The sequence below is a fragment of the Ambystoma mexicanum genome, chromosome 6p (assembly GCF_040938575.1).
Source record: "Ambystoma mexicanum isolate Mex_15411 chromosome 6p, UKY_AmexF1_1, whole genome shotgun sequence".
NCBI classification, from domain to species: domain Eukaryota; kingdom Metazoa; phylum Chordata; class Amphibia; order Caudata; family Ambystomatidae; genus Ambystoma; species Ambystoma mexicanum.
The window spans coordinates 318,006,677-318,033,601 of record NC_090935.1 but is presented as its reverse complement, the minus strand read 5'-3'; the positions used below and the strand labels follow the sequence as shown (position 1 = coordinate 318,033,601).

Sequence of the window (26,925 nt, the reverse complement as noted above, 5' to 3'; positions counted from 1 at the left end):
GCCTGAAATGCTCTGATCATATCTCGCATATTAGACGTGAGCCCACTGGCTTCCCATCAAAACAATAATTGAATTCAAACTCCTTGCCATTACACACCTGTCCTTGCAGGCACCTTATTGTAAAATATCAACAGACTACAGCTGGTACAAAACAACACCCTCAGAGCTGCCTGGGGCCTGAAATGCTCTGATCATATCTCACATATTAGACGTGAGACCCACTGGCTTCCCATCAAAACAATAATTGAATTCAAACTCCTTGCCATTACACACCTGTCCTTGCCTACTTAGCTTGTGCTACACTGCCAGCAAAATTCAAATCTGCCTGTTGCTGCATTTTACCTAGCCCTGCCTACTTAGTTTGTGTTACACTGCCAGCAAAATTGAATCTGCCCACTGCGGCATTTTACTCAGCCCTGCCTATCTTGCCTGTGCCACATTGCCTTAACAATCTCGAATCTGACTTGGCCGTTTCCACAGCATTCCCGGACTATGTGCCCAGTTGTACTTACAGTGCTCAAGTTGCACCTCCCAGAGTGACTTTCTTGCCTCAAAGTATTGTGTATTCCTAGTCACATTAATCACTATCGCACGTGTGCCTTAGCTTCTATTCTAATGCCATCATTGCGCTAACCTTGACCTGTTAGCCGTGGCGACACATTTCTGCCAGCACTATGCCTATGCCTTCTCACTGCACTGACATCAGTGTGCTTCATGCTATGCCTTGCCTAATGTTGTTGACCGTATCATACTAGTCACTTCCTAGTTCCACCTACCAATCTGCTCCACTTAGCAGTAACTGAATCCCCTATCTCTGATACTACACTATCTTTGATGCTGGAATTGGAAGCATGTTAAACATAGCAATACTGCTCTGTACTATGGCTGTTGCCATGCATGTGGACTCTAGAAGCCAAGATTACATTGGTCAGTCACTAGTACCTATCCCAGACTCTAGCCTGCTAACTCCTACAAATATTGCGTAATCTAATCTATCCATACACTACACGGCCCCAGAGACAATATCTTACGCCTCTCTACCATGCGCCACGTCCAGTAGAAATGACAGACTCCGCGCTAGACTAGCCAAATTATATGAACCTTTGAGAAGAGCCCTTCCGGCCACTAACCTCAAAACTAACTATAAACTCAAGCTTAGACCTAGCCACTTAAAGTTGTCTCTACCACTTCCCATCTTGAACACGAATACCCTTCAGCTCAATAACCTTAAGCCTAAAGTTTGTAACAACTCAGACAAACCTATCCGAGTCAACAAAGCAGCTGAGGCCCCCTCCCTTAAAGGAGCGCTTCTCAACGCAAGATCACTAGTCGTACATGCTACCGATATTGCCGACTTAATCACTGAAAGGAACTTGATTTCCTCGCAATTAGGGAAACATGGCTCCATAATGCAGCAGGACCTGCTCTTATGCTAGCTATCCCTGATGGCTATACCATAGTCAGACAAGACCGAGATAATACCCGAGGTGGCGGTATTGCGATTATCTCTAAATCTGCTCTTGACCTTAGACTAGCCCCTACCCAACTATCACAATCATGTGAAGTGCTCACTGCCAAAATTCAGATAAATAACTTGCAATCCCTTACTATGCACCTAATATATAGACCACCTGGCCCTCTTGGTACCTTTGAGAAAGATTTGCATAATATAATTATGAATAACCTTAAACCTACCTCGCAACTACTCCTATTAGGAGACTTTAACCTAGGTTTTAATGACCAAATGGATAAAAACACAACTGATATAGCCAACACTATTGACGCATTAGGCCTCACCCAAAAAGTCAATAAACCTACCCAGCTTAAAGGGAGAATACTGGACTGGATAGTGGACCTTAACTGTTCAGTTACCATTTCATCAATTTTGCCATTATCGTGGACAGACCACTTTCTGGTCTCCTTCCACCTATCCACTATACGACCCATTCCACTGGCTCAACCATTAGCACCACCATGTTCAACTAGAAGTAAAAAAAGCATCACTGTAGAGAAAATATCCCTGCCATTTTGCCCACACTCAACGCACTACCAGAAAATCTTGATCCTAGCATCGTAGTTCAGGAATTTAACAACATTATGCTCACCATACTGGATAAAATTGCCCCAGTCAAACTTAGACCTAGCAAACCAATAGCCCATTTAAACAAATGGTTCACTCCACAACTTAAAGACCTTCGCACCTTAAAGAATAAAAGTGAAACTAATTGGAGACATTGCCCCTCTAGTGAGAACAAAGCTAAATTAACCTCACTTTCCTCACACAAGAAGGACATTTTCCGGGCAAAACGTAATTCTTACAACAAGCGTATTGCTAACTCTAACTCGAGCATGAAAGAACTCTTTTGTATACTCAAAGAACTAGAGTCCCCAATTGCTATACCTGATGTCTGTACGAAAGACAAAACCTGGTGTACAGACATCCAACATGCCTTAGCTAATAAAATTAATACACTCCAGAATAAAATTCAACAAAAAAAAGAAGTACTGAACTTACAGCACTCGCCCAACATCCTCTTGCCCAATGATTCACCATCGGCACACAATACTACCTTCCATTTTTCTAAAATGTCTATCCTGGAGGTAGAAAACATTATCCTATCACTGAAGCCCTCGAACTTCAAATGCGATATTTGCCCAGCTCAATTAATAAATGATGCTGCCAGAGAACTCTCCCCATTCATAACTAAACTTATAAATGCCTCATTTGCCACAGGTACCATACCGGCTAACCTCAAACAATCTTGGTTGCTACCCCTCCTCAAGAAACACACTAGATCCTCTTATTCCCACCAACTACCGACCCATCACCACGGTCCCATTTCTACTAAAAATATTGGATAAAGCCGCATACATCCAAATTCAAAAACACCTGGAACTGCACAAACATTTAGGCAATAGACAATCTGGTTTCCGTCCACTACACGGAACAGAGACAACCTTAATTGACCTAAAGTCCCAAATAGATGAGCAGAGAGACGAAGGAAGGACAGTACTCCTGCTCCTACTTGATCTTTCTGCCGCATTTGATTTGGTCAATCACAAGGTCTTATGCCGGCACCTTGACTCTGCAGCCCACTTCTCCACGGGTGCCATCAAATGGATTGAGTCCTTCCTGAGTGAGAGAACCATGAGACTCTTCTCCCCCTCAGCAGCTGCCGACCCAATACCCATACTGTGTGGTGTTCCCCAAGGGTCTTGCGTCTCGCCTACCCTCTACAATATCTTCACTAAGCCACAGCTGGGTATCACCTACACTAACTAGGCAGATGATACTCAGATTCTCCTCCCACTTTCTGGGGATTACAGTACGGACATGGGTTTACTGAACAATGTTTACCTTATCATCCAAGCATGGATGGCCACTCATGGCCTGTGTTTGAACGATGATAAGACTGAACTTATAATTCTGGGTTCGCAGGCTAATATTAAAAAAACTAGGCCAAGAATTTTCCTCATTTAATATTGACGGGAACACCATCAAAGTCTCCAAGGAAGTAAAAACCATTGGACTCTACTTGGACTCTACACTGTCCTTCGATAAACAGGTCAAATCCCTCACCTCTGCCACGGCTTACACCTGCAAGCTACTTAGAGCTGGTAAGCTGTTCCTCTCTGACAATAGTTGCCTGATCCTGGCTAGAGCTCTAATACTCTCTAGAATTGACTATTGTAATGCCCTATACAGTGGTGCCAATAAATCTACCATCCAAAAGCTCCAAACACTACAGAATAATGTGCTAAGAGCAGCCCTAGGCATAAACAAGAAAACTTGCATCTCTTCCCTGAGACGCTACAATAAATGGCTATCCACATCCAACAAAATGCAACTAAAAATGCTTTTCTTGACCTACAAAGCCCTTGACGCAGCCCCCAGTTACCTTATAGATAAACTCCAGAGAAGAACCTCTCGCAGACCCACCAGAACTGGGAATGCTAACTGTCCGACTATACCCAAATATAAACTCACCACTATTGGGGGCAAGAGCTTTACTGTAAAGGCAGATAAATTCTGGAAATCACTGCCTCAGGAGCTGAGAGCAGACCAATCTTACCTACATTTCAGGAAAAACATCATAAAACACATCATTGCTACTGACCCTTAGTCTCCCATTACCCACTGAGGGCCTGTCCAAAGAGACTTGGTCATCCTGTAATAATAGTGTACTACTGCACTAACTCTGAAGACCTTGCGATCTACTTGGGAGCCTAAGTGCTTTACGAAGGGCCCCACTTTTGCGCGCATATCTTTTTGTACAGTGCCTATTGTTTATTTATGTAACTACATTGGCTACTCTTTGTCTTTGCCCTATTTTGTACATTGTATATATCCTGTAATCATGCAAAACTGTATATTTTGCAACCTTGTAAATACTGTATCCTGTGTACATTCGTAACTTTTGTAAGATTTGCACTTCCATATTGTTGCGCCCTTTTACTCACGAGTCTGGTGCACCTAACAAATGAATAAACAAATGAATAAACAAATAAACACTGCTGCCTCTATAATACATCTCCCCTGTATCACACCAGCTGCATCACCAGAAAACATAACACACACAAATGTAGCTCTTTCTCATCCTCCTCTCTACTCACCCCTAGACTCAACAGAAAAAGAGCCAGAGGCTCTAGCTTCACTGCTACCCCGCCCCACCCTTTGGAACTCCATACCATCCAGCATTCAAGAAGAACTCTCCTATCTACTTTTTCGTAAAAAGGGTAAAATCGTCCCTCTTCAACAAATACCCTTCATTGCCACCCATTCCAATCGGCCTCTGAAACTGTAAACTGAAACCGTCTATGGAAACTGCATCAATTACTAATGTACTGTACTTCACCTGTCTCACCTTTGCTGTACTGTGAAATGATTCTAGCGCTGTGATACTTCCGCGTGTGGGCGCTATCAACAAATTAAATAACACCTGCTGTTTAAGGGAATGTTGAGTACAGTGCATTGATGTGCAAGTTTCAACTTCTTCCTACACTTTTATTTTAAAACTAAACCAATCCGGAACTGTTTCTAAAATAAAAATATATAAAAATGGAGGAGCACAGCTCCCACCCACTTCGACCACTGGTTCTTTACTAGATACCACTATCACTGCCTCAGCGTGAAATATTTGCAGAGTTTCCCATGTACATCTGATTGCCATGAACAAAAGGCCATCCTTACTCAGGGAGTCCAACTTCTTCAGGCCAGAATGTATTAGGTTGCCTGTCCCAACTTGGTATTGCTGTGTGCTGGACTTCTGACTGAGCCTAAGGTGATGAGTGTTTTGCCTTGGCGAGGTCGAAGCACATAATAACCCAACCTAATGAAATAAGAACACATTGTTGTGCATACCCGACCATATTTGTTTCTTCTCACTCCCTCCGCCCTGTGTTAGCGATCATTATTATTGGAAGTGGCGTCAGATAAGGACAGGAGACCATTTTTCTGCCGTTTTTGACTCTAGATTGGTTTTTTGGCTTCTCTGCAATTTAAGGCTAAATATTGAAATCCCTTGTTGCTCACTTGACCCCTCACTAAATGCAATTGCATGAAGGTTGTTTCTCGTTAACCAAATAATTCTGTGTCTACTTTATACAAAGAACTGTACAAACGGTGCTTTAAGACTTTCATGTTCAGATAATATGTATCTGCAGACAGTATCGTTGTTACAGACGGATTATCGCCTCAGTTATGTCTTGTCCATATGTATGTTTTTTGTGCGCCCTCGGGCCACTGGTGTGCGGTACAAATGTCTAAATTAAACAAACCTTAGGATGGTGCACACATCGGTTTGCATTGAAAATAAGCAGTTTCCTTTCGTGTTGATTGTGGGTAGATTTAGCTTTCACTGTCGACACGTTTCCATCAAAGTCACTATCCTTGGATCGTCGTAAGCATTGGGTCTGATGTTCTCTAACTCCTTGCACAAATTCCTTGGGTCTCCATCCACCGAGTAAAGTGTTGTGCAATGGTGGTGTGACTGAAATTCCAAAGAAAGCTAATCAAGGGGTGACCCTAATGCTCGGGTCGGTGCTTCCTGGGATTTGATGGAAGAACCCTGGGATTTGGTGGAAGAACCCCTGGGTTTTTCATTTTGTTTGCTGAATGTTTCGCGTATGATTATTTTATAATTTATTTACTGACATTCATATAGCGCCAACCGCAAACACAGACACTTCATAGCGCCCTAAAGGAAAAGTGCAATGTGGCCTGGTGGAACTACTGTTGCTGTATGCATGTTCACGGTGCACTCTGTTGCTGAACTTTACCGATAAGAACCTATGGATTTGCGGGAATATCATAATTACTAATGTGGAGAAGCCTGGGAAGGCAGAGCCGAGAAAGGCGCTCAGGAAAAAAAAGTTCTGACTTGGTTACATCAAAGAGTGGGTCAAACCTTTATTAGAACGCAGGACCTGAGAGACCAAGCAGGGTGCAAATTAATAACTGGTGCAGCGTAAGCAGTAGGGACTGTGTTGTGACAGGATGCAGTCAAAGTAACCTACCACTGTTATTTTGAGTAATACATAATCTTATACTAATATGAGAATTATTCTGAACTGATAATATTTCAACATTTGTAGGAATTGCAGATTTCTCTCTTGTGTCTTAGTTCTTTTATGTTTATTTTTTTTATTTTTTTGCATGTGGTTTTTATTAATAAACCTTTTGCAAACAAAACAGAATCTCTATTTTAAATTAATTTAGCAAAGCAATTCTTTAAAAAGCGAAAAATGCACAAACTCCACTACACTCACCATTCAGCCCAAGTTATCATCATTAAAAAATTGCAGTTCATTCATCTTTAAAATTTTACGAATGCACTCAGCTAATTTCATTCCTGGTAAAACCAGGCTTAATTTTTCCCAATTAAAAACATATCCCATCAGTCCATGGCCTTTAAGGAGCTAGTCTGCTTTATATGAGCTTCCAAATATTGAGTCCTTTTTTCCACCAAGGCTCTACAGACCACCACCAAGTGGAATAATGATTCTTTGCAGCCTCTGTCTTTACAGTACCTGCACCATGAGTCTTCCTTCAATATTTGCCTCCTAGCTTATTAGCCTCTCTTGTTGGGAGAATATTCAGGCGACATCGCATGAATGGCTCACGATAGTATGCAGAGGGGAACTTTTGTAGGTAGACAGGAATTTGATTTAGCAGTTTATTCCCTCTATCGGGCAATAATGCCAACCTGGATAGCCTTCTAACTTCCTGGGTAGACATCCAATCCCTAACTTGCATTCTTTGTTTTGCCTTTAATGAGTTATCAGTCAGCATTTCCAATGGCATGTCACAGGAGCTAAGATGGCCCATACATTTATCTTTCCAAGATCCAAACCACGCATCCAAGTGCACCAGATCACTGTGTCTCAAAATGTCAAATGTGTAGGCATTGTCGAGGATGACCATTTCCTAAATAGAGAAATGGATTTCCACATTGCAACAGACTCCATAGATTGGAGCCATGTTCAAAATGAATGGCAGCTACTGGCAATGATTTGGGCAATGTTAAGACCTTTCAGTGGAGTAACTTTTCTGAAAATATTGGGGGGGACATGACATCTGAAGAAAGGCTGCCACAGCCAAATGAATGGGGACAAAATGTTGTGCCATTATAGTTGGTGGAGACAAACACCCCTGTCCACCCCTAAAATTACACCCATGAGACATTTCGCCAAAAATACCTCTCCCGAATCTCCTATACTTTCCACGATAAGCTCAGCATAGTTTCAGCTCTGAAGGTTAAAATCTGTACAACTCTTTGCTTATAGAAGGCAAGCAAGGGCAGAACTGAAAAGGTCCCATATCTCCCATGCAGAGCGATTCCTTGGGCAGCTAACATTTTGGCCTTGGCTCATAGCATCCGGTAGTTTGCGTTATCGTTAAGGTTTTTATTGACTGTGGTTCCCAAGTGTGTCATGGATTCAACCATTTCTAGTCATTCCCCTGACACCCCGGAACCTACAAGACTAAAATCCCTTGTGTTTCCTTGTGGGCTGATGACATAACTAGGACTTTTGATTTTTTTAACATTTACTTGCAGGCCATTGGTCTCAAGATATAGCAAGGAAGCCTTTAGTCTGCGCCGCAGTCCTATAGGAGTTTGACCTAAAAAAACTAGATCATTAACATACAGGACCCACGGGTGGTTCGCATCATTCATTCTGGGTTGAAATGCCCTAATCAGTTGCTGGGACTCTCTCAGAACAGAAATGTACAAGTTGAACAAAATAGGTGCTAGGGAGCAGCCTTACTTGAGTCCCCGAAAGGGCACCCTCTGCCGACAATCGTACTTGAACTGAGGTGCCCGTATAGAGAGCCCATATGCTTCCACTAGATCCAGGGGACAGTTCCAGCTTGTCAGTTTAGACCAAAACCTCTCCCTGCTCACTCCATCCAAGGCTTGTTCGAGGTCCATAAAAGCCAAATAGATGTTTGTTTTTGTCTCAATGGCTCTCAACTTCAGAAGATTGCGCAGGAACAGGTTTTGAGAAGTGCCTCGCTCCCTTACGATACCATTCTGACGAGGGCCGAGATGGGCGAGCAAATACGCCCAAGCACTCAGGTCTCTCAATAGCATAGATGCAAACAGTTTGCCCAGGGAGTGCAGAAGGGCGATCAGGTGATAGGTTTTAGGGTCGCCATGATCGCCCTTCTTAAAAATTGGCACTACTATAGCCTCTCTCCAAGAGGCCGGAATCTGTTTTGTCTCCAGAGCTCTGGCAGGGAGTCAAAGCTCACTCTTGCCAGATCAAAGAAGACAGTGCCAATGATTATTGTATATCTGTTTTCATTGAAGCTTCGCATCACTTACTGATTGTGTGAAATGGTTGCAAAGTATTGTGTAGTCACTGTAGTGACGTTGCTACCTTGCAGATGCCTTTTGGTATGTTATTGTGAATGTAAATGACAGTTTAAATGTTTAAGTAAAAAAATGCATTCTGAATTATTGGTTAACTTGGGGAGCTAGTCTGGCAAAAAGGAGGGAAAAAGCACAACACCGGGTGGTCTCCGGTTGAAAATCTGTTTCTAGGCCCAGACACAACATTGGACACGTATTTAATAAAAGCTCCCGAATCAGTACTAAGCAGTGGGATGCACGATTGCAGCTGTGAGCGTGCTGGCCTCGCGCCTGCGGGCAGGAGACATATTGGGAAACGCTTTAATGGGCGCTTGGAAGGGCTCTTTGCATGCGCACGCTTCGTCAAAAACAGGAAAACAAACTGCAGCGCTGCAATGTTTGTTGTTTCGACGCGTTGGTCCAAAGTTCACGCTGACTCCGCCTTCTTATCTTCACAGAGCAAGGAAGATGTTTACTTTGTGGTCCTGAATAAGGAGGCCGGTTCCGGGCTGGGGTTCAGCATCGCGGGAGGAATGGACCTGGAGCAGAAGTCCGTGTCTGTGAGTGATTAGCGCGCGCGAGCCTGTCTGCCTGCCCCGGGAAGGGCCTGGAAAGGAAAGCGTGCCTTCCGCTTCCGCTCGAGCCATGCTTCTCTGACAGGCCGCTGCTCTCCGGCCAAATGCGAGGGAACAGTAACATACACTATGGAAAGCAGTACACGTCCTAAACTTAAGAAGCTCTCAGGAGAGGCATGACACTGTATATACTGAGGGCCAGGGCAGCGGCCCCTGTGTGCTGCGCTGCGGCCTGGCAGAACGGGCAGGTTAGGACCCTGGGGGGAAAGAGGGGTTTGTAACATGGGGAAAGGGAGTTTGTATTTCCCAGGGAATGAATGGAGGAGTTAATAGCATCGATTCATTCATTCATCCATCACATGGCAAGAGGCTCCCCATCAACCAGTTCTGGGTTTTATGTCAACACGCTCCTTTGGATTATGGCACTTTGTAGTGTCACTTTTCCCCTTAAGAATATGAACATAAAAGCCCAAGTGGTCCAAAACAATATACTGTACATAGTCCTATATAGGCATAGTAATCCTATTTCATTGTGCCTTATCAAGAAGTATTGCAAGTTTTTTTTTTTTTTTAGAGAAGACTGAACATTGAAGCATATCTTTATTAGTTAGAAAGTGTACAATTGTGCAGTCCACCGCTGACAGCAATAGAGGATACAGGGATGGGGGCGGATGTCGAGGACAGAGTGTTGCTGCAGGAAGGAAAGGGGATTCTCAAGGCAAAGTTGGTACTGTCATCTGCACCCCACAGCACTCGGATGCTATTAAACAGGGGTCTAGTACCTTTGGCTATGCAGGTCTTTTGAACTACAACCCGCATCAGCCATAGCCACCATATTGAATGGTCAGTGATCATCGCAGTCATAACCCGAAACATCTCGGAGAGCACGTTGCCGGGCCCTTGCTTAGAATAACCATGATTAGCTTTGCAAGTGGTTTTACAAATGGCTTGGTGTGCCAGGAATGGGTTGTTGTGGTTTTCCCATGAAATTCCTTACATGTATGACAGTCTTGAAGTCCGTCTAATCGACTTCTATATCCGGACTGCAAGCATAATTGTGCATAGCATTGTAATCATGGTCCCAAAATTGCGAAGACAAAAGGTTGCAGCACTAAAGTTCTTACCATAGCTCCAACACCATAACCCAAAAAAGTGTGCCTTTAGTGCATAATGAGAGACTGCTTGTGCTTGATTTGCTCTTCAAGCGTGCGTATGCCTAATTACATTTTACAATCATTATCTGCAAAGAGCAACTTTCTACAGAACCCTCCTTGTGCTTGTTTTCCACAGGTAAATCCCAAAGAGCTAGAATTCTGTATTGCTTTGGACTCATAATGGTGCATGTCTTCTGGTCGTTTAACCCACAGATGCTTCTTTTTATGCTGCAGGTGCACCGGGTGTTTTCAAAGGGCATGGCATTGCAGGAAGGAAGCATTGAGCGCGGAGACTGCATCCTGTCTATAAATGGCATCCCACTCTCCGGCTCGGTGCATGGCGAGGCCCTCACTGCTCTTCACCAGGCAAAGCCACACAAAAATGCCCTCATCGTGATCAAGAAAGCAAAGTCTGGAGAATGCAGGTCTCCTCGGACGAACCAATCCACTCCAGGAAGGACGCCATTTGCATCTTGCAAGGATGTTTGCCTTGACCAAGGAACAGGTAGGCACCTGGGACAAAGGAGCGCGAAAATAATGAATGGCAGCAGAAAACAATGATTTCAGATGAATGATGGCGAAATATAGGGTGATCCGAGAAGGCCAAGCCAGTTTGTGTTAACTTTTATTTGTGAGTTTCAGAAAACATCGAAACAATTATTTAATTGTACTGCTCATAGATCACACTTGGATCAAAGTTCGGAATGCTTTTTTTCTCTTTCAATATTATTTCTTGGAACCTTTTGGGAGTCCATTGTTATATGATGCTCATGATGTTCTGCTAAATCCAGCAACAAGCCGAGGAATGTGAACGAAGAGTCTTTAAAACAAAGATGTGGTTTGTTGAACCTACAAAAAATAAAACCCCTTAGTGAGCAACATACTCCAGATTTATACATTTCGACTCAATTACTCCTCACTATGTTTTTGAGTTCTGCCAAATGTACCGTTTTGGTTGAAAAATGCGGTGACAGAATGCACCATCAAATATGAGAATGGGTGTTGTGGAAGGTCCGCTGATGAGGGTGGGGATCAGGATCAAAATATTATGGCATGTGGGAGGGAGTTGTCAGGATCTCCATTAAGCTTTTTGGACATTTAATTCCTTGTGGTCTAGATCCAGTCTAACGTCGCAAGTGACAGTACTTCAATCACAGTCTGACGTGTTTCCATGGCGGAAACGTAGAGATGTTTGGAACCTCTGGATCGCCTCTTGTCCTCTGCAGAATGGTACATTTATCTGAGTTTTATTAACTGGAGTGTGTTTGTTTGCTGGACCCTCCGATTATTTGAATAGTTTTATTTATGGATTTACATGTGCTTATCAAAGCACTTGTTTGAGAGAATCCACTATTAGTAAATATGTTTTTTTAACATTGTCTCAAGAAGTGTTCATTTTATAATGTCTAAATTTGAGTGGAGGTGGTTTTAGACAGAGAAGATTCTTGCAGCGAGAAGGCTTAGACCCCAAAGTGCAACTTTTGTGACCTTGTTGGTACAAGCCAACATTTGTGATCTCAAAAGCACTAACCGTAGTTGATGACCTGGGGAGTGCCACCAGCTAAACTTTCTGAGCCAGGGAGCACTGGTGGGCAGAGCTAGCTAAACTCTGTGAACTGCAGGGTGCTTTACCAAACTGTGGCTGTGCTATCCAAACTTGTGACCCAGGGAGTTCTATCCAAACTTTCTTTTGGGGCGTGGGAGAGGGACACTACACAAACTTTATGAATATGGGAGCACTAGTAAGGAGAGCCATCCAAACATTGTGACTTGGTGAGTGTTATACAAAGTTAATGACCATCGAAGTACTGGCCGATCTTTCTTACCTAGGAACCTAAACATAGTCACTTGGTGAGAACTAGCCAAAGTCTGTGACATGGAATGCTACGCAAACCTAAATGTTCTGAACTGGGGAACCAATGCCGAGCTCTTGGACCTGAGGAACGTTTTCCAAACTGTGCAACCTGTTGATTGATAGCCAACCCTCGTGCTATAGGGAGTGCTATTCAAATATTATGTTCCAGGGAGCACCAGCCAACCTTTTTGACCAGAGCAGCACTAGCCATACAATGCTCTAATCGATTTCAAGCAGGTACGGTATCTATCAAGATGGAATATGTAAGATATATGCACAATACTGGAATGTATGTCACTGGCACCAAGTAAATGAAAAGTAAATGAAAAGAGGGGATTTAAATGTAAGATTATGCTGTGTTCTACAAGCATCTTGACTCTTACACAATTCACAGTATTGAGAGAATGATAAAATGGAACTGAACAGTTGTCCGTCCTCGGAAGTGGCAATGTTCCTTGTGACGATCCTTCGGATAGCATCACTTTTCCCCAGGGGGAGACCCTTTGCATAAGGCTAGGGAATTGATACCCCTATCCAATAGTCCCCCTAGATATGGTAATATGCTTGAGGACCGCAGGGAGAGGAGCTCCCCTCATGGGGACCAGGACGCAAATCGGAGACAAAGTCCCTTTAACTCCCAACCCCGTAAATGAGTGACATCGCCCAAACCTCTTCGCCTAGACTTATATCGGAAACCATGTATTGTTGTGCTGGGTGAGACAATCTTCACATAAGTTCAGGGATGAGGAAGAACTTAAAAAGGCTACAGTCAAGCGGGAAAAATATTTGACCAGCAGTTGTCAAAGGAACGGACGTGAAGGGGGAGGTAACAGCCAAAGGACAAATCAAGAGGCTCAAGGGAGATATGTGGAGGGTGTGATTCAAGAAAATGCACAAGAACATCTCACAGGGCGACTAGGTATTGGCAATAGTGGAATCAGAAGCAGAGAGTGGAAAAGGTATCCTGCACGGAGGCAGAACGCCAAACGTTATACCAGTGAAACTTGGTGAGTGAGAGTAATGCAGAGAAAGAGGGGAATTGACACAACACCTTGTTGAAACAAATGTATGTTATTTGTGAGACACCCGAGAAGTGTCTTACGAATCGGTTGGGACCTGGTGCAGTGAACCTGGAGAGACCGAAAGGTAGTGGCGTTATCTGTAGTGGATGGACCGTCGCATCGGATAACGGTGCCGAGATCGCCTACCGTAGCATACAGCAGAGTTGCATAGGTGAATGTGTGAAGAATGCAAGAGACTGTAGTGGTGACATGACCTGTCGTTTGTGGTCCAAGGGGCCCGACACCTATGCAGAGACAACCAGCAGTACCTTGCTGTGGAGAGAAGCAGCCTGCAGAAATAGCGTCAAAGAAGTTGTTGCAGTAGAGAAAGCCGACCCGCGACCCCTGGTGAAACTGGTTCCCCGGGAGAAGGTAACAGGAACAGGTAAAAGTCTGGGAGGGAGCCGGGAAGATGTGAGACTCTAAGTCGTGAAGAAACAGATAAAGTAGTGAAACACTTTGTAGCACAATTCACTGTACAGTTCCACAGGAGTGTCGAGAGGGACTCGGGGAGCATCTTCGTTGTCCAAGTGGGGGCAGAATAAAGAATATAAAGAAATTAAAAAGCGTGAAAACCTCCGTAAAGTAATTACACGTTTTGCTGAAAACTATAAGGAACATTGGGTAACCAGCTAGGAGAAGGGTGTCATTCTCCTAGCCCCTCCCCCCGAGGATCCTGTAGTACTCTTTTGTTTTTGTTTGTGTGTCACAAAAAGCCTGAAATTTTATGGAACTTTTATTTAAGCAATAGAACCGTCTCAGGTAATGCCCCGGGGCTCATAGGTAAGGACCCGAGCGAAGCGAGGGCCTTACCGAAGGCCCCGGGGCATTACCTGAGACGGTAATGCCCCCGACGCGAGGGTTCTATTGCTATTAGTACCCCGGCCCGCAAAAATCACGTGACCGGGGCACTAAAAGCTTTTTTTTTCCCGAAACGCTGCAGCGTTTCGGCGCTGCGGCGTTTCAGGAGAAAAAAAAAACGACCAAGAAAATGGCCGCCGCCATGGAAAGAGAAAACGGAGTCCCTTTCCATGGCGGACATCGGGAGCGGACGCGCTGGGAACATAAGTGTTCCCAGCGCGTCCGCCTCCGAAAAATGATCAAAAATAAGGTAAGTGGGGTTGGGAGAGCGGGAGTGGGAGGGGGGAGAAAAAAGAAAAAAAAACGTACCTGCGTCTCCGGCGGGGGACGAAGGAAGCCTCCAGCCGTGTGGAGGCGCAGAGCGGGGATGGCCCCGCTCCGAGTCTCCACACGGCTGTAGGCTTTCCTCGTCCCCCGCCGGGGACGCAGGAACAAGAAGGTAAGTGGGGGGGATGGGAAGGGAGGGGATTTAGAAAAAAAAAATTCCTTACCCGAATCCCCGGCAGTGGGCGAAGGCAGCCTCTCAGCCGCGGGGAGGCTCGGAGCGAGGATGGCCCCGCTTCGAGCCTCCTCATTGGCTCAGGGGCTGCCACGCCCCCCGCCGGGAACAAAGGCCATGGAATCCCGATGAAGGGATTCCCGGCCGGGTAGGGACCTGGCGAGCGCCAATCAGAATGGCTCTTGCTTTCTGATTGTCTCTCGCCGGGTTACTAATTTGAGATAATGAGACATCTTTGTTACACTATACATCCAGGAGAAGGGAGTCATTTTCCTGGGTCCCGAGCAGAACCAGAACCTATTTGATGTAGTGACAGGGATAGTGTAGGAGTCTTTTTGACTGGACGTGGCCTTTTCCTTTGCACTTACACAGACTACCCGACAAGCACCCACGTTTCTTTAGTTTAGGTAAGGAACTCCCATTACAGTTAAGGTCAGATAGGGTTTTCTTTCTTTTGAATAAATGTTTATAGCAATCATCACGGCATCACTTGGTCAGTCTCTTCATTCCTTGTCGCCACACCCTTCATAAGAAAGTTAACACCTAGAAAGATTTTATGCATATCCTGACAGGCACTTTGTAATGGTACACTAGACATTAAAGTGAACGGAAGATCTTCTAGAACTTGGTTCAGAGCCCGAAGAGAAGGTGAGATAGACTTGGACATTTCTATCGTGATGTCAAATGTATCATAGCGTTTTGGGGCATCTGTTTTGTAAAGAGTTGTGTTCATTGGTTATCCAAGTTGAGGGAACAGTGATAGATTATTTGCCATGCCCTTAGGCCATTCATTTGACTAGTTCAGATGTAGAGTGCACCAACTATGGCTTTTGTTCTTCAATAGAACATTAAAGTCCAGGGGAGGGAGAATACTTGCAGTCCAGGATTCCAAATGAGAAATAACCGAGAATGCAGCACAGTCATCTTATTATGATTTTTGTTGTAGTTTCACCAGGCAAAATAATTTGTCAGCACATACTCAAATTGGAATTAGTTTATCGAACAAATATACAGTTTCATGCCATATGCATAGTAATGAAAAAGTAGACAAGTAGTTGAGAAAGAGTACAGTCTTGGTATACATATTTAATTAGCAAAGCTGAAATGAGAGCCCACGTGGATACACAATACATATACATATACAGTCAGTTTAGAAAGTAAGGTGGCCTGTTAAACAGCCTGTGATGCGTCAGATAATAAGATAAAGGTATGGATTTTGTTGTATGTTGTGCGAGAAACCTGAAGGTGTCTTCCTGACTAGTCCCCGGAGATCTGTCATCCAGTTGGCCAGGACACAGCCATCGCTATTGGATCTAGTTCCTGGGGGTGGACCAGTGAGGGAGGATCACCGGGATGGGGGTACTTGGGGAGTGGAGGTGGGACACCGATGGGTGAGACGCGGTATCCCCCTTCGTATTTCACCTTTTCCCCATTCTATCACATAGGATACTCCAACACTCTACCCCCTCTTTTCTGACAGGAAAACTTTTGCACACCATGAAAGACAACTGACAAACATCAGAGCTGTTTACCTGACATGTCCCAAGACAAGAGTCAGGCAAAGTCAGACAATTGACCAGAATCACACACACGTGACAGCCCTTTCCCTTCCAGTGAACTGTTTAAACAGATATTAAGCTTTATGAATGCTATAGGTGGAATTAATTTGGAAAACCGTAGTGAACCCGACGGAGGGAGGCTAACATTCGAGAAGGGGTTGAGCCCAGGAGAGGGGGATCCACGGGTGAAAAGGCATCACCCATCATACAAGCAGAAAGGAAGTTTTGTGTATTATTTTTGGAAAATGTCAGATCCTCAGAGGCAAGAGACTTTTTGTAGAAAAGAGACTTAGGGCCTCATTACGACCCGGGCGCTAATTACCGGTCATTACCGGCATGGAGCAACTACCGTGTCCGTGATGGCAATAGACCGCTAAAGGCGGCCAATTACGAGTACGCGGGCACGAGCTTTGCGCCATGCCGGTAAATACCCCACCACCATGCCGTAAAAGGGCGAAAAATCTCCCTTTCTAGCATTGTACGAAGTGCAAATAGCTCCACCGGCATTCAAGCCATCGGCATTAGTGGTGGTCACCTCTAAAAGCGGTAACCGCTATTAGTGGTCACAGCTAATAAGCGGAACTGGAAGTATCGGAATCGCACAGGAACGGGAAAGAGCACGGCGTCCATCTTTAAAAACACAATCCATTGCCATCCACTACAACCAGGAGCAATCTGACCTCCAGAACTCTACCACACCTCCACCACTACCTGCTGCATCTCACCATGCCGAAAGCTGTTAAAAAAAGCACATATCGCCTGCGTAAGGAGCGCGTCTCCCGAGAGGAGTTGGCCATGCTGGCGGAGACGCTGCAGGAACATGTTGTCTTCTCCTCCGACACGTCCCGCCCTGCAGTGCAGCGCAAGAAACAGATATGGGCAGAGGTTGCCCAGAAAGTAAGTGCCGTTGGCACCACACCCCGCACTCCCAAAGATGTCCGTAAGCGCTGGGACAATCTGCGTTTATGCGTGCAGGGCATCCTCTCTGCCAACCGCAACCTGGAGATGGCGACAGGCGGAGGTGCCGTCTCCCCCGTCTCCCCCATCAAGTTGCAACCATGGGAGGAGATCTGCGCCAGCACCATAGGGACGGAGGCAATTGAGGGAGTGGGGGACATGGAGCGAGGAACCCCGTCATCGGCCGATGCAGGTAGGTGTCCCAAATGAAACAATGCTAATACCAACACGATGCTGTCCACCTGATCTGACAGTGCAATGATGTAGAGCAGGGTCCACCAGACACATATGTACAAGACTGCCTACAGGCAGTGCACAGCATCATCTTGTCCACATGCATAATGCACCCCATATGTGTTTCAACCCAGGCGCTTCCAAGCATCACCCACCCAAAAGCCAAGCAATCTGTATGTCACACCCACAATGTTAATCAACTGCTATTCCATATGAATGCAGCCTCCCCAATGCATGCCTGATGCCTGTAGACCCATCACTAACCCTCTCCCTCTATTGGTCCCCCACAGGCACGTAGTCAGACAGCGGTGACGAGGACACTAAGGAGGATGATGCCACACCACAAAAGAAGGCCAGGGGTGAGGAGGGAGAACACCGCCCCTCGACTTCAAGGGGTAGAGGCCAACCGGCACCACTGCGGAAGGCCAAGAAAACCACAGAGGCCACAGCACCAATGTGCACTACAGCCCCACAACGGCACCAGCAACCAGGATCCAGTGGCAGAAGGCAGCGCATCAGCTGCCAGCAGCACAGTGGGTGAGACAGCTGCCACAGCAGCCGTGTTGGACGATGAGGCAGATGTTCAGCTGCATGGCGCAAGTACCGCCACAGGCCCCCTGCATTCACCACAACTCTCCCCATGCAGCTTGCACAACAGCAACATGCACGGGCTGTCTCCTGGTGATTCATGGCCCGCGAGTTCCATCCCCACACCACTGTGCATGAGGAACGAAGCATGTTGGAAACCCCTATTCATCCACCACAGTTCCAACCAGCCAAGAGGGTATCAGGGCTATTCAGAAGCGCTAGGAGGAGCTGACAGGGCTGTTGACACAGCATATAACGGAATGTGGCCGGGCAAGGGATGACATTAGGGAATGAGCTGCATCCCTGAAAACAGCAATCAAGACCACCTCAAAGGACATTTGCGGCGAATTGGCTGCAGTGCGGCAGTTCCTCTCCGAAATGTTGGCAGCAATGCAGGCCATGCGTCCACCACAGTTGCCAGAATAACCTGGAACATCTTCCAATGCAAGCTCAACCAGGACCAGCCCCGAGCGTATGTCTGGCCGGAACCTGCGCAGATTGGACAGGGGTGCACCTGGTGCTGGAAGAGGGGGAGGGCTGTAGGTACAGCCAGGCACACTGGTGCCATGTGGACTAATGTTGCACGCTAATGCACACCATGTGTGGGGAAGTCAAGGGGGAGGGGGAGAGGGCATGTGGGGGAGTTGAGGGGGTAGGGAGGAGAGGGTGTGTGGGGGAGTTGAGGGGGGAGGGGGAATAGGGTGTGTGGGGGAGTTGAGGGGGGAGGGGAGAGGGTGTGTGGGGTGGAGGGCTTGTGCACTTTGTTATATTTCTTTAATACACCTGTTGGGAAATCATATTTCACATGTGCGGACATTGCTTATTGTGTACATGTGCTTTGTTGGTGAACAGCCTACAGTGTCCATATCTCTGACACACCCAGTGCCCTGAGTGCCACCTCCATGTCACACTCCCCGTCCATGTGTGCTAGAAACATTGGTTGATCAGAGTCTCACGCATGGCACGTCCCTCCTGTGCATCACTGCCTCCCTGAAGTGCAGCTCCATCTCCACCCTCCTCATCCTCATCGTCAGGTGGTTGGAGTTCAGCGTCAGAGGGCAGTGGCACATTCCGTCTGATGCACATATTGTGTAGCATGACACATGCCATGACGATCTTGGCCACCTTCTCATGGCCGTACAGGAGTGCCCCACCAGACCTGCTGAGGCAGCGAAACCGTTCAAGAGGCCAAATGTCTGCTCAATCACCACACGGGTACGTGTATGCGCACAATTGTAGTCCTCCTCGTGCCTGTTCTGTTGGTTCCAGACTGGGGTAAGGAGCCACCTCTTCAAGGGATAGCCTGCATCACCTGCATGTGGGCAACAATGTATATGTGTAGATCATCACATCATATGGGACCTGTATCAATGCCACCATAGTATGCATTTATTTCCTGATTGCAACCACATTTCCATGCATGAATGGAGACACACGATGTGACTGCTATGTGTGTATTCCTTTTATGGACAGGTGTGCGTGCCATCGTCTAGTGGGCGCAGGGGGGTCCTGTTCCTTGTGAGTGCTCATGAACTGTGTTAGTCCACGCCGGTTGTTTCCATGATCTGGCTGATGTCATTTGTATGCTTTCATCCTGTCACCGTTGATGGCAGCCTCATGATGATCACACTATGCACAACAAATGGTGACATGCAGTTTTGTTGGACCTCTGTGTCAGTGTAGTGGTGTATTAATGTATTTGGCCCTCATGTGACTCCTTTGTATGCAGTAATGGAGGACTGTCCTTTCTGTTGATGGTATTTGGTGCTGTGTATTGGCCATACTAATTGCTTGTAGCTGCGTTGTGTTGTGGGGGATACGGTCTGATTGAGTACAGTGCACATGTAGATGACTATGGAATGGTTGTGACACTGCATCATTTACATGGTAGGGCAGCTTACATCTTGCATTATGTGGTCAGGTGTCAGGTCCGGTCCGGTCTGGCCTTCTTTGGGGTATGAGCATGGTCCATTCTCTCAGGCACTCGCAGCCAGGTGAAGTATGCATCTCTCCCACCCCGCCCCCCGATCTTAGCCAGGTGAAGTATGCATCCCCCCCATCTCAGCCAGGTGAAGTATGCATCTCTTCACCCCCCCATCTCAGCCAGGTGAAGTATGCCTCTCTCCCCCAATCACCTACCCACATCGCATTTCCATGAGCCTAACATGTAACTCACCGAGAAGCTAGGATCTCTGCCCTGCATGTCGCCCAATGTAGCGTGGTATCATGGAGTTCCGCAGGACCATTGAATCATGGGTTGATCCGGGGAATTGGGCACAACAATGTGTGATGATCTTGTTTGAGTCACATACCATTTGCACGTTGATGGAGTGGTATAACTTACGGTTGCGGTACGCTACCTCCATGGCATGTGGGACCACCAATTCCACATGGGTGCAGTTGATGGCGCCAATGCAACCAGGGGTACCGGCCAGTGAATGGAAACCAACTTTGGTGTTTGAGATCTCCTGGGCAGTCCGTGGTAAGTAAACGTGGTCGCCTGTGTGCTTCAGGAGGGCATCAAGCACTTGGTTCAGCATACGTGAGAATAATGGTTGTGATATGCCATGCATGTGCCCCACTGTGTGCTGGTAGGTGCCTGTAGCCAGGAAGTGGAGCCAGACACTGCCTTCAGTAGGGGTGGGATGGCAGTGCGTGTTCCAATCTGGCTGACAATGTCGTCCTGTATCATGTCCACAATGGTGGTGATGGTGTCCCGGTCCAGACGGTACAGGGTGTGGATCTGCTCAGGGGTTAGGTTGTCTCCTCTGTGCTGCCTTTTGTTGTTGTTGTAGTAGCTGGAGTTCCACTGCAATCATGTCCTCCAGCCCCAGCATTGCTAGTAATATGGGAATCATTTTGGTGTGTGACTGGGTGTGGGAAAGTGTGGGGTGTGCTCTTTTTGTACTGGCCCAGTCTATATTTCCTCCACCTGTGCTGATTGTGTGCACCTGTGGCAGTTGGGAACACTGCACATGGCAGTTTACGGGTGGTTCGCGATGCCGGTATTTGCTCCATGCCTGTAAGGTACTTTTCGGCCTTCAGTAGGCTGTTATTTGCATGGCTGCCTGACTTGTGATGTACTCCTGTTTACGCTATGCCGGTATTGCCGACATGAAAGGTCGCGTGCCCGCGCCCATGCCGCTTTTAGAGGCACTGTTAATTATGGTGCCGCTAATAGCGGGAGCGGTAAGCGAAGTAATTCTTTACCGGCATCGTTGTTCCAATTACCGCCCGGCTCGTAATGAGGCCCTTAACCACCGAAGGTCATTATACCTGAGAACCGAACTGTAGTCTTGTGCTGGGAAAGCTTGAGCAGCGTGTGCTGTGCTCCGGTGTCCTGCCTTGTCCTGTGCTTAAAATGTGGGGAAGGGAGTCCCCCGGCTACCACATCTTTTATTTGTGAACACTTCTTTCTTTCTGGTGAACCCTATCCCACACTCTTTTGTATTTAGTTGTAAGGAGTCCTTTTTTTTTTAGTATAGGCCCTTTTATTTGACAAGACGCCACTAGCCCTGCCTTATTATTTGAGGTTCGTAGCTTGCTCCCATCTTAGATTTAGGTTTAGATTAGGTGTTTTTCCAACCCACCTATGCAGTTTAATAAACACCCTTCAGCTGTGATCACTGTCTGTCTTTACTGTTGCCACCATGAGTTCCTTACAGTTGACATTATAAATCCCAGCTATAGGTATCAGTCTGTACAAAATTATTGTATTGTCCCAATTTCCAAAGGCCACTTTCAGAACACAAAGAAAGATGAAAAATGTTGGCTGTCCACAATGGGCCAATCTTAGGTCAGAAATAACTCGTCTTGTGAGGATTCATTGGTTAGAGTGTAGGTTCTTAATAAAAGGAATGTGTTTGGGGTGGCAGGAAAACCTTATCCAAAAAGACATGGTGTGTTTGTCAAAAGTGTGTTGCTGGATGACTCTGGAGGAATGCAATAGTGGTTACGTCTAGGTCACAGACGTCTGTGGATGGCAGCCTGGAGGTGATACAAGATCAGGTTCTGTGGCCCAGGCACCATCCATGAGGGATCTGGGCAGACAGCAGCCACCAGGGAGTTGCTGAAAATGCACTAGCTGAGCCTGTGTATGCGGGAGAAGGAAGTCTTTTTCAGGGCTTAGTGCAAGTGTGCATTATTAGAAGACTTCCATTAGCCGCAAGTACCCGGTCTGTATAAGGTCAATAAATAAGAAGGGCTCCATTGCAGCAAAGCCAGAAAAGGTTGCTTCCTCCTCAGTCGGCCCTGGGGGTTCCCTCTTCTGAACTTGAACACACACAGGCATAACATTGTTCAAATGCTACTCATGCAGAGTTTAGTGACTGGCTTTAGTAGTAGGCCAACAGAGAATGCCATGGGTTCCCTGGCCCTCCCATAATTGGTCATTGTCCCCTTCCATTATTGGCCCCTTGTACCCTCAATTATAATATTTTGAAAAAGGCGGATTGCCGGAATGCCTTTGCAATAGGGAGTAAAGCAGCATTTTTATTTGATCCGTTTTAAGAAAAAAGATAATAGTTTGAAATACGGTGTATCCTATTTTTAAAAAAAATCACCTTTTTTCCAATGCACGCAGCGCAGGCAGTATAGAGACCTATTTTCACATGAAATTCCTGTTGAAGTCCTATAGGATCTCCCAATGTAGGCAGTACCTTGATTAGCATGTATACAGGCATGGGGCTCACCAGGTTTTAGTTACTTAAGGTTAAGTGGGTTGGCATATATGTGTCGACAATTGTTCCACCAAAACACTTACCTTTTGTGGACAATAACTTGACCTCAAAGATTACGATCTTAGCCCACAACATAAAAAGTGGGGACCTCTGGGTCCCTATCACCGGGTATTCTACATGCATAATGGGCAGAAGAGGTGTGGGTGCTGGCCTTCTTCATGCATTTATGGACATCACAAGAATCATTGTTTTTGGTTTGAGGGCGGTGGGAAAGAAAGCCGTGGACCTCCACCCATAACCTAATATTCCATGTTTTGGGCTTGAAGGGATGCGTATATGAGATATCTAAGGAAACATCAGGAATGCTAGTGGGGTGTGAATGAGTACATGGGGCATCCTGGGACCTACCAGGCAAGCAAGGAGGATGTGGATGCGTGCATTGGAAATCCAAGGACACACAAAAGCAAGCAAGGGGGGGCGTAGATGTGTGCCTGGGAAATCCAAGCAAAGCCTGGCAAGGCAAACCAGCCAAGCCTGGTTAAACTACGCATATCACCAGGAATCAAAATCATCTGTGTGACCGACGCCACCAGAAGAAGTCTGGAAAGAGAATGTTTGTGAACCCAGCGTGTGGCAAGCTAGCTCAGCAAGTTAAGCAATTGAACTAGACATTAGTGCTCACCCTCCAAGTGCTCCCATGCACTTGCACGTTCTCAATGTCACTGGGCCTAGTAAGATTGCTGTTTTGTTCTCCCCTGTTCCCCTCCCTTGCCTTGTCGCACTCTGAAACACTTGTGTACGAGCGTGATAGAAATAAAATATCAATCAATCAGGGCGCAGACTTGTAGGGCCAAGTCAAGCTATCATCCACCTGATGTAGATAAAGTGAACAGTAATACTTGTTGTTCCAGTGCTTAGGGTAGAGGTGGTCAAATGGGCTTCCAGTATGTAATATTGGGAAATGTAGTTCAGGTGAGGAGGGGCGGGCTGGCAGGTGCGGGATGGGAAGTGACGACAGGGAAGGCGTGCAGCAGTTGCCCGATGTATGTGGATGAGTAAAGATGTGTTCCACAGTCCTCTGTCTCCGCGCCTTTATCCTGCAGCGGCGCGGTGACCCGACCAGCAGCTCCATGGTGCGTCCCCAGTAATTGGGACTTCACACGTGGTGGTGTATCATGGTCTTAGGTGTAGTCTGAACTGTAAACCTAGGCCTTGGGCTAGAGTTTATCAATTAACCTTTCCTGTGTAAAAACAAATTCACTTTTTCATAAACCATTCTCTTTAGTTTTGGAATGCATCCGCTTTGGGAATACACATCTTGTTTTGATTACTAATTGATCCAAAATATCCTACATTAGGTATCTTGATTTCCATTCATTTGAGGACATTCTGGCCTCCTACTCTAACACGCCGAATGTCACACACCTGTTCATTATATAACTCTGAGCTTTTGTTTGAAACGACTCGCGCTTCACGCTGAGAAGGCACATTTCACATTTGAATACGAGATCAACATTGGCTGCAGGGTTGTGCATAAATGATCACAGGGAGCTATGCTGATTGGTTTATTCTCACAATATTTCACTTGTCTTTGCCTTGAAATGTATCACTGTTAGCAGTCGCTCAAGATTATCCCCATTGCATGCCTACTCAGTGACTTTGAAAAGTCACCAACAAGGCAACATTAATGTGCGATGGTTAAACATCTTTGAGAAGTGATTGTGTTTGACAAAGTGCTCCGAAATGTTGTGGTTCCTGACTATTCAGCAATTATGATATTTTTTATAATGAAAGTGGTTCCTATGCAAGCAAAATCCATGTTTAGAAAGACTGTAGGTGCATCTAGGACGCATGCATGTTGTTTTGTTTATTCTGACTACTGAAGTGACTTACTTGCCTTGCAGGTGTTCATGTGGACTTGGTTGACGCACAGTCTGTGGAGCTACTGAAGACGTCTGCTGGCTTAGGTTTTAGCCTGGATGGTGGAAAAGCTTCTATCTATGGAGACCGGCCTCTGTTTATAAAAAGAATATTTAAAGGTAGGTAGTTATCACAATATGTCATACTTAATGTAGTGCACGTTAAGCCATGACCTTACAGGAATTGTTACTTTATTCTTATTAGCACATGGATTCCATTATAGACCACCTGTCAGCCAATCAGTAATTTATAATTGGTTATTTATAACGTGCTTAATGCCCAGAGGTTTCTAAGCACGGACCCGGGGATCGAACCGGTGTTGCTCTGCGTCGTCTTGCTTCCAAGCCAAGCACGTTGCCCCTTAGCTATCCTCCCAGGACAGACATGCACTGAGTGCAGTTTATAATCTCTTTTATAGACCTCATTCCAAATATTCGGACTTGAAAAGCAGCCTAAAATCATTCACTGACTTTGTAGTTACCCAGCTTCATGCACTTAAAGCCTGATAGACCTCTGGAAGGCTCAGGATCACTTAGGTAAAGTTAAAGCCCTCGGCTTCACCTCAGTCACTAACCTCACAATGGGTCAATATCCTGCAGTCATTACCCCTCCCTTTGTCTGGAAGGCTTAATTGAAACAGTAGCAAACCTCTTCGAGAATGTCAAGCTATTCAAGAAGGGGATGTTACTCTTGAAATAACATTCGGCAAAACCTCATCCCGACTGTTCCACCCATATCTTCCAGCGCAGCTCTTCTCTTTTGCTCCAAATTCCCCACGGGAACCTGAAGGATGACTAATATTTGATCGTAAGCATTGAACTAATGGAAAGGAAGTGATTTATGGAAACGGGCAAGCTCGCACTGGCCGATAGGGCAATAGTGAAATGCCCAAACTGAAAACACAAAATGCTATTGGGTGGCTTTGTTTTTTGGTCAAAGTGGGCCAATTCTTTGGCCAATGTGGGCCAGTTTGATGAGTTACTTCACTATGTGGCTAATAGTTTTAATCATTGTTGCTGGATAAATATTCTTTAAATTGCAAACTTTGTATCACAGTTGATCCAAAAATCTCCCCCGTGGGAACTATTCAAACAGTCTGTCACAAAAGGAATGAATTGTCATTTGCAACTGCGGGCCACTTTTTCATTGGTGCCCGAGACAATGTTATGCCCCAGTCCGACCGACCCTGGGAACGGGATACATGAGATTCCATCCTCCATCCTTTTCAGAGACCTGGAGTACGATGGGCTTCTCTGCAGAAATGGTGCACAGCTTAAGTACTTTGTACAAAATGTCTACGCAAATGGAATAATTTTACATATTTAATAACCTCCATAATTATGCAGGAAGGTACTTCAAAAGAACACTCTGTTTTCATGTAGTCTTTAGCAGATGGAGCAAACAGACTCTTGTGCTCTTCTTTTGATAAGCCGCCATGATTTCTTCATGCTAGCCTCCAAAATACCCTAATCCTTCAGCCAGTCCTATTTTGTTTAATGTGTTGCCAATGCTCAGTGTGTGCAGTCTCATGTCAACACTTTGCACTGGTCATTTATTGACCTGTTACCTTCTGAATATTTCTGAACCTGCTTTGTTGAGCAGCCACTTGTAAGCTGACAGGTATACCATGGGGAAGGCCTGGGGTATGTTGAGGAGACGGGGAGGCGTCTTTCACAAGATTATGAGCTATTCTCAAGCATTAAACCACCCATATTATCAGCAACATTCTCGCAAATGCTTGAATAAATTAGTTGAGTGCATTTTTGGTTGCCTGCTCACATGTAACCAGGCTGGCAGCAATAGAAGTAGGTTTGTGGGTGGGCAATTGAACAGTTTATTAATTTCTATTTGGTGATGGGAGCGTATGCAGATACCGTGCGTACCGCATTATGCCCATTTAATTCTGAGCCGAATTTTGACAAGTATGTTTTACCTAAACACCAATATGCCTAGAGTAAAAGGCTACAGAATAAAGGTGGAAGCCAAGAAGAAAAAGAAACTGGGAAAAGAAAATAGGATAAAAGAATAGGGAAACTGAGCTGGCGGGAGAAGAGACAAAAGCGGGTTTGAAAGGCAAGGTAGAAGAAAGAGAGGGCAAGAAAGAAGCAAGCGATGCAAACAGCAAATC

The 26,925-nt window shown here is 45.8% G+C and overlaps 1 protein-coding gene across 6 annotated transcripts in view; it reads left to right on the top strand.

Annotated features, from left to right (window-relative positions):
* PDZD2 (PDZ domain containing 2) overlaps positions 1-26,925 on the top strand; it is a 1,567,362-nt gene that overhangs the window by 1,469,288 nt on the left and 71,149 nt on the right. For all 6 annotated transcript variants that reach the window (XM_069627074.1, XM_069627075.1, XM_069627073.1 and 3 more), the window contains 3 exons: positions 9,314-9,415; positions 10,819-11,089; positions 24,782-24,916. In XM_069627074.1, coding sequence (XP_069483175.1) covers positions 9,314-9,415; positions 10,819-11,089; positions 24,782-24,916 — 508 coding nt within the window. The remainder of the gene's footprint in view (positions 1-9,313; positions 9,416-10,818; positions 11,090-24,781; positions 24,917-26,925) is intronic.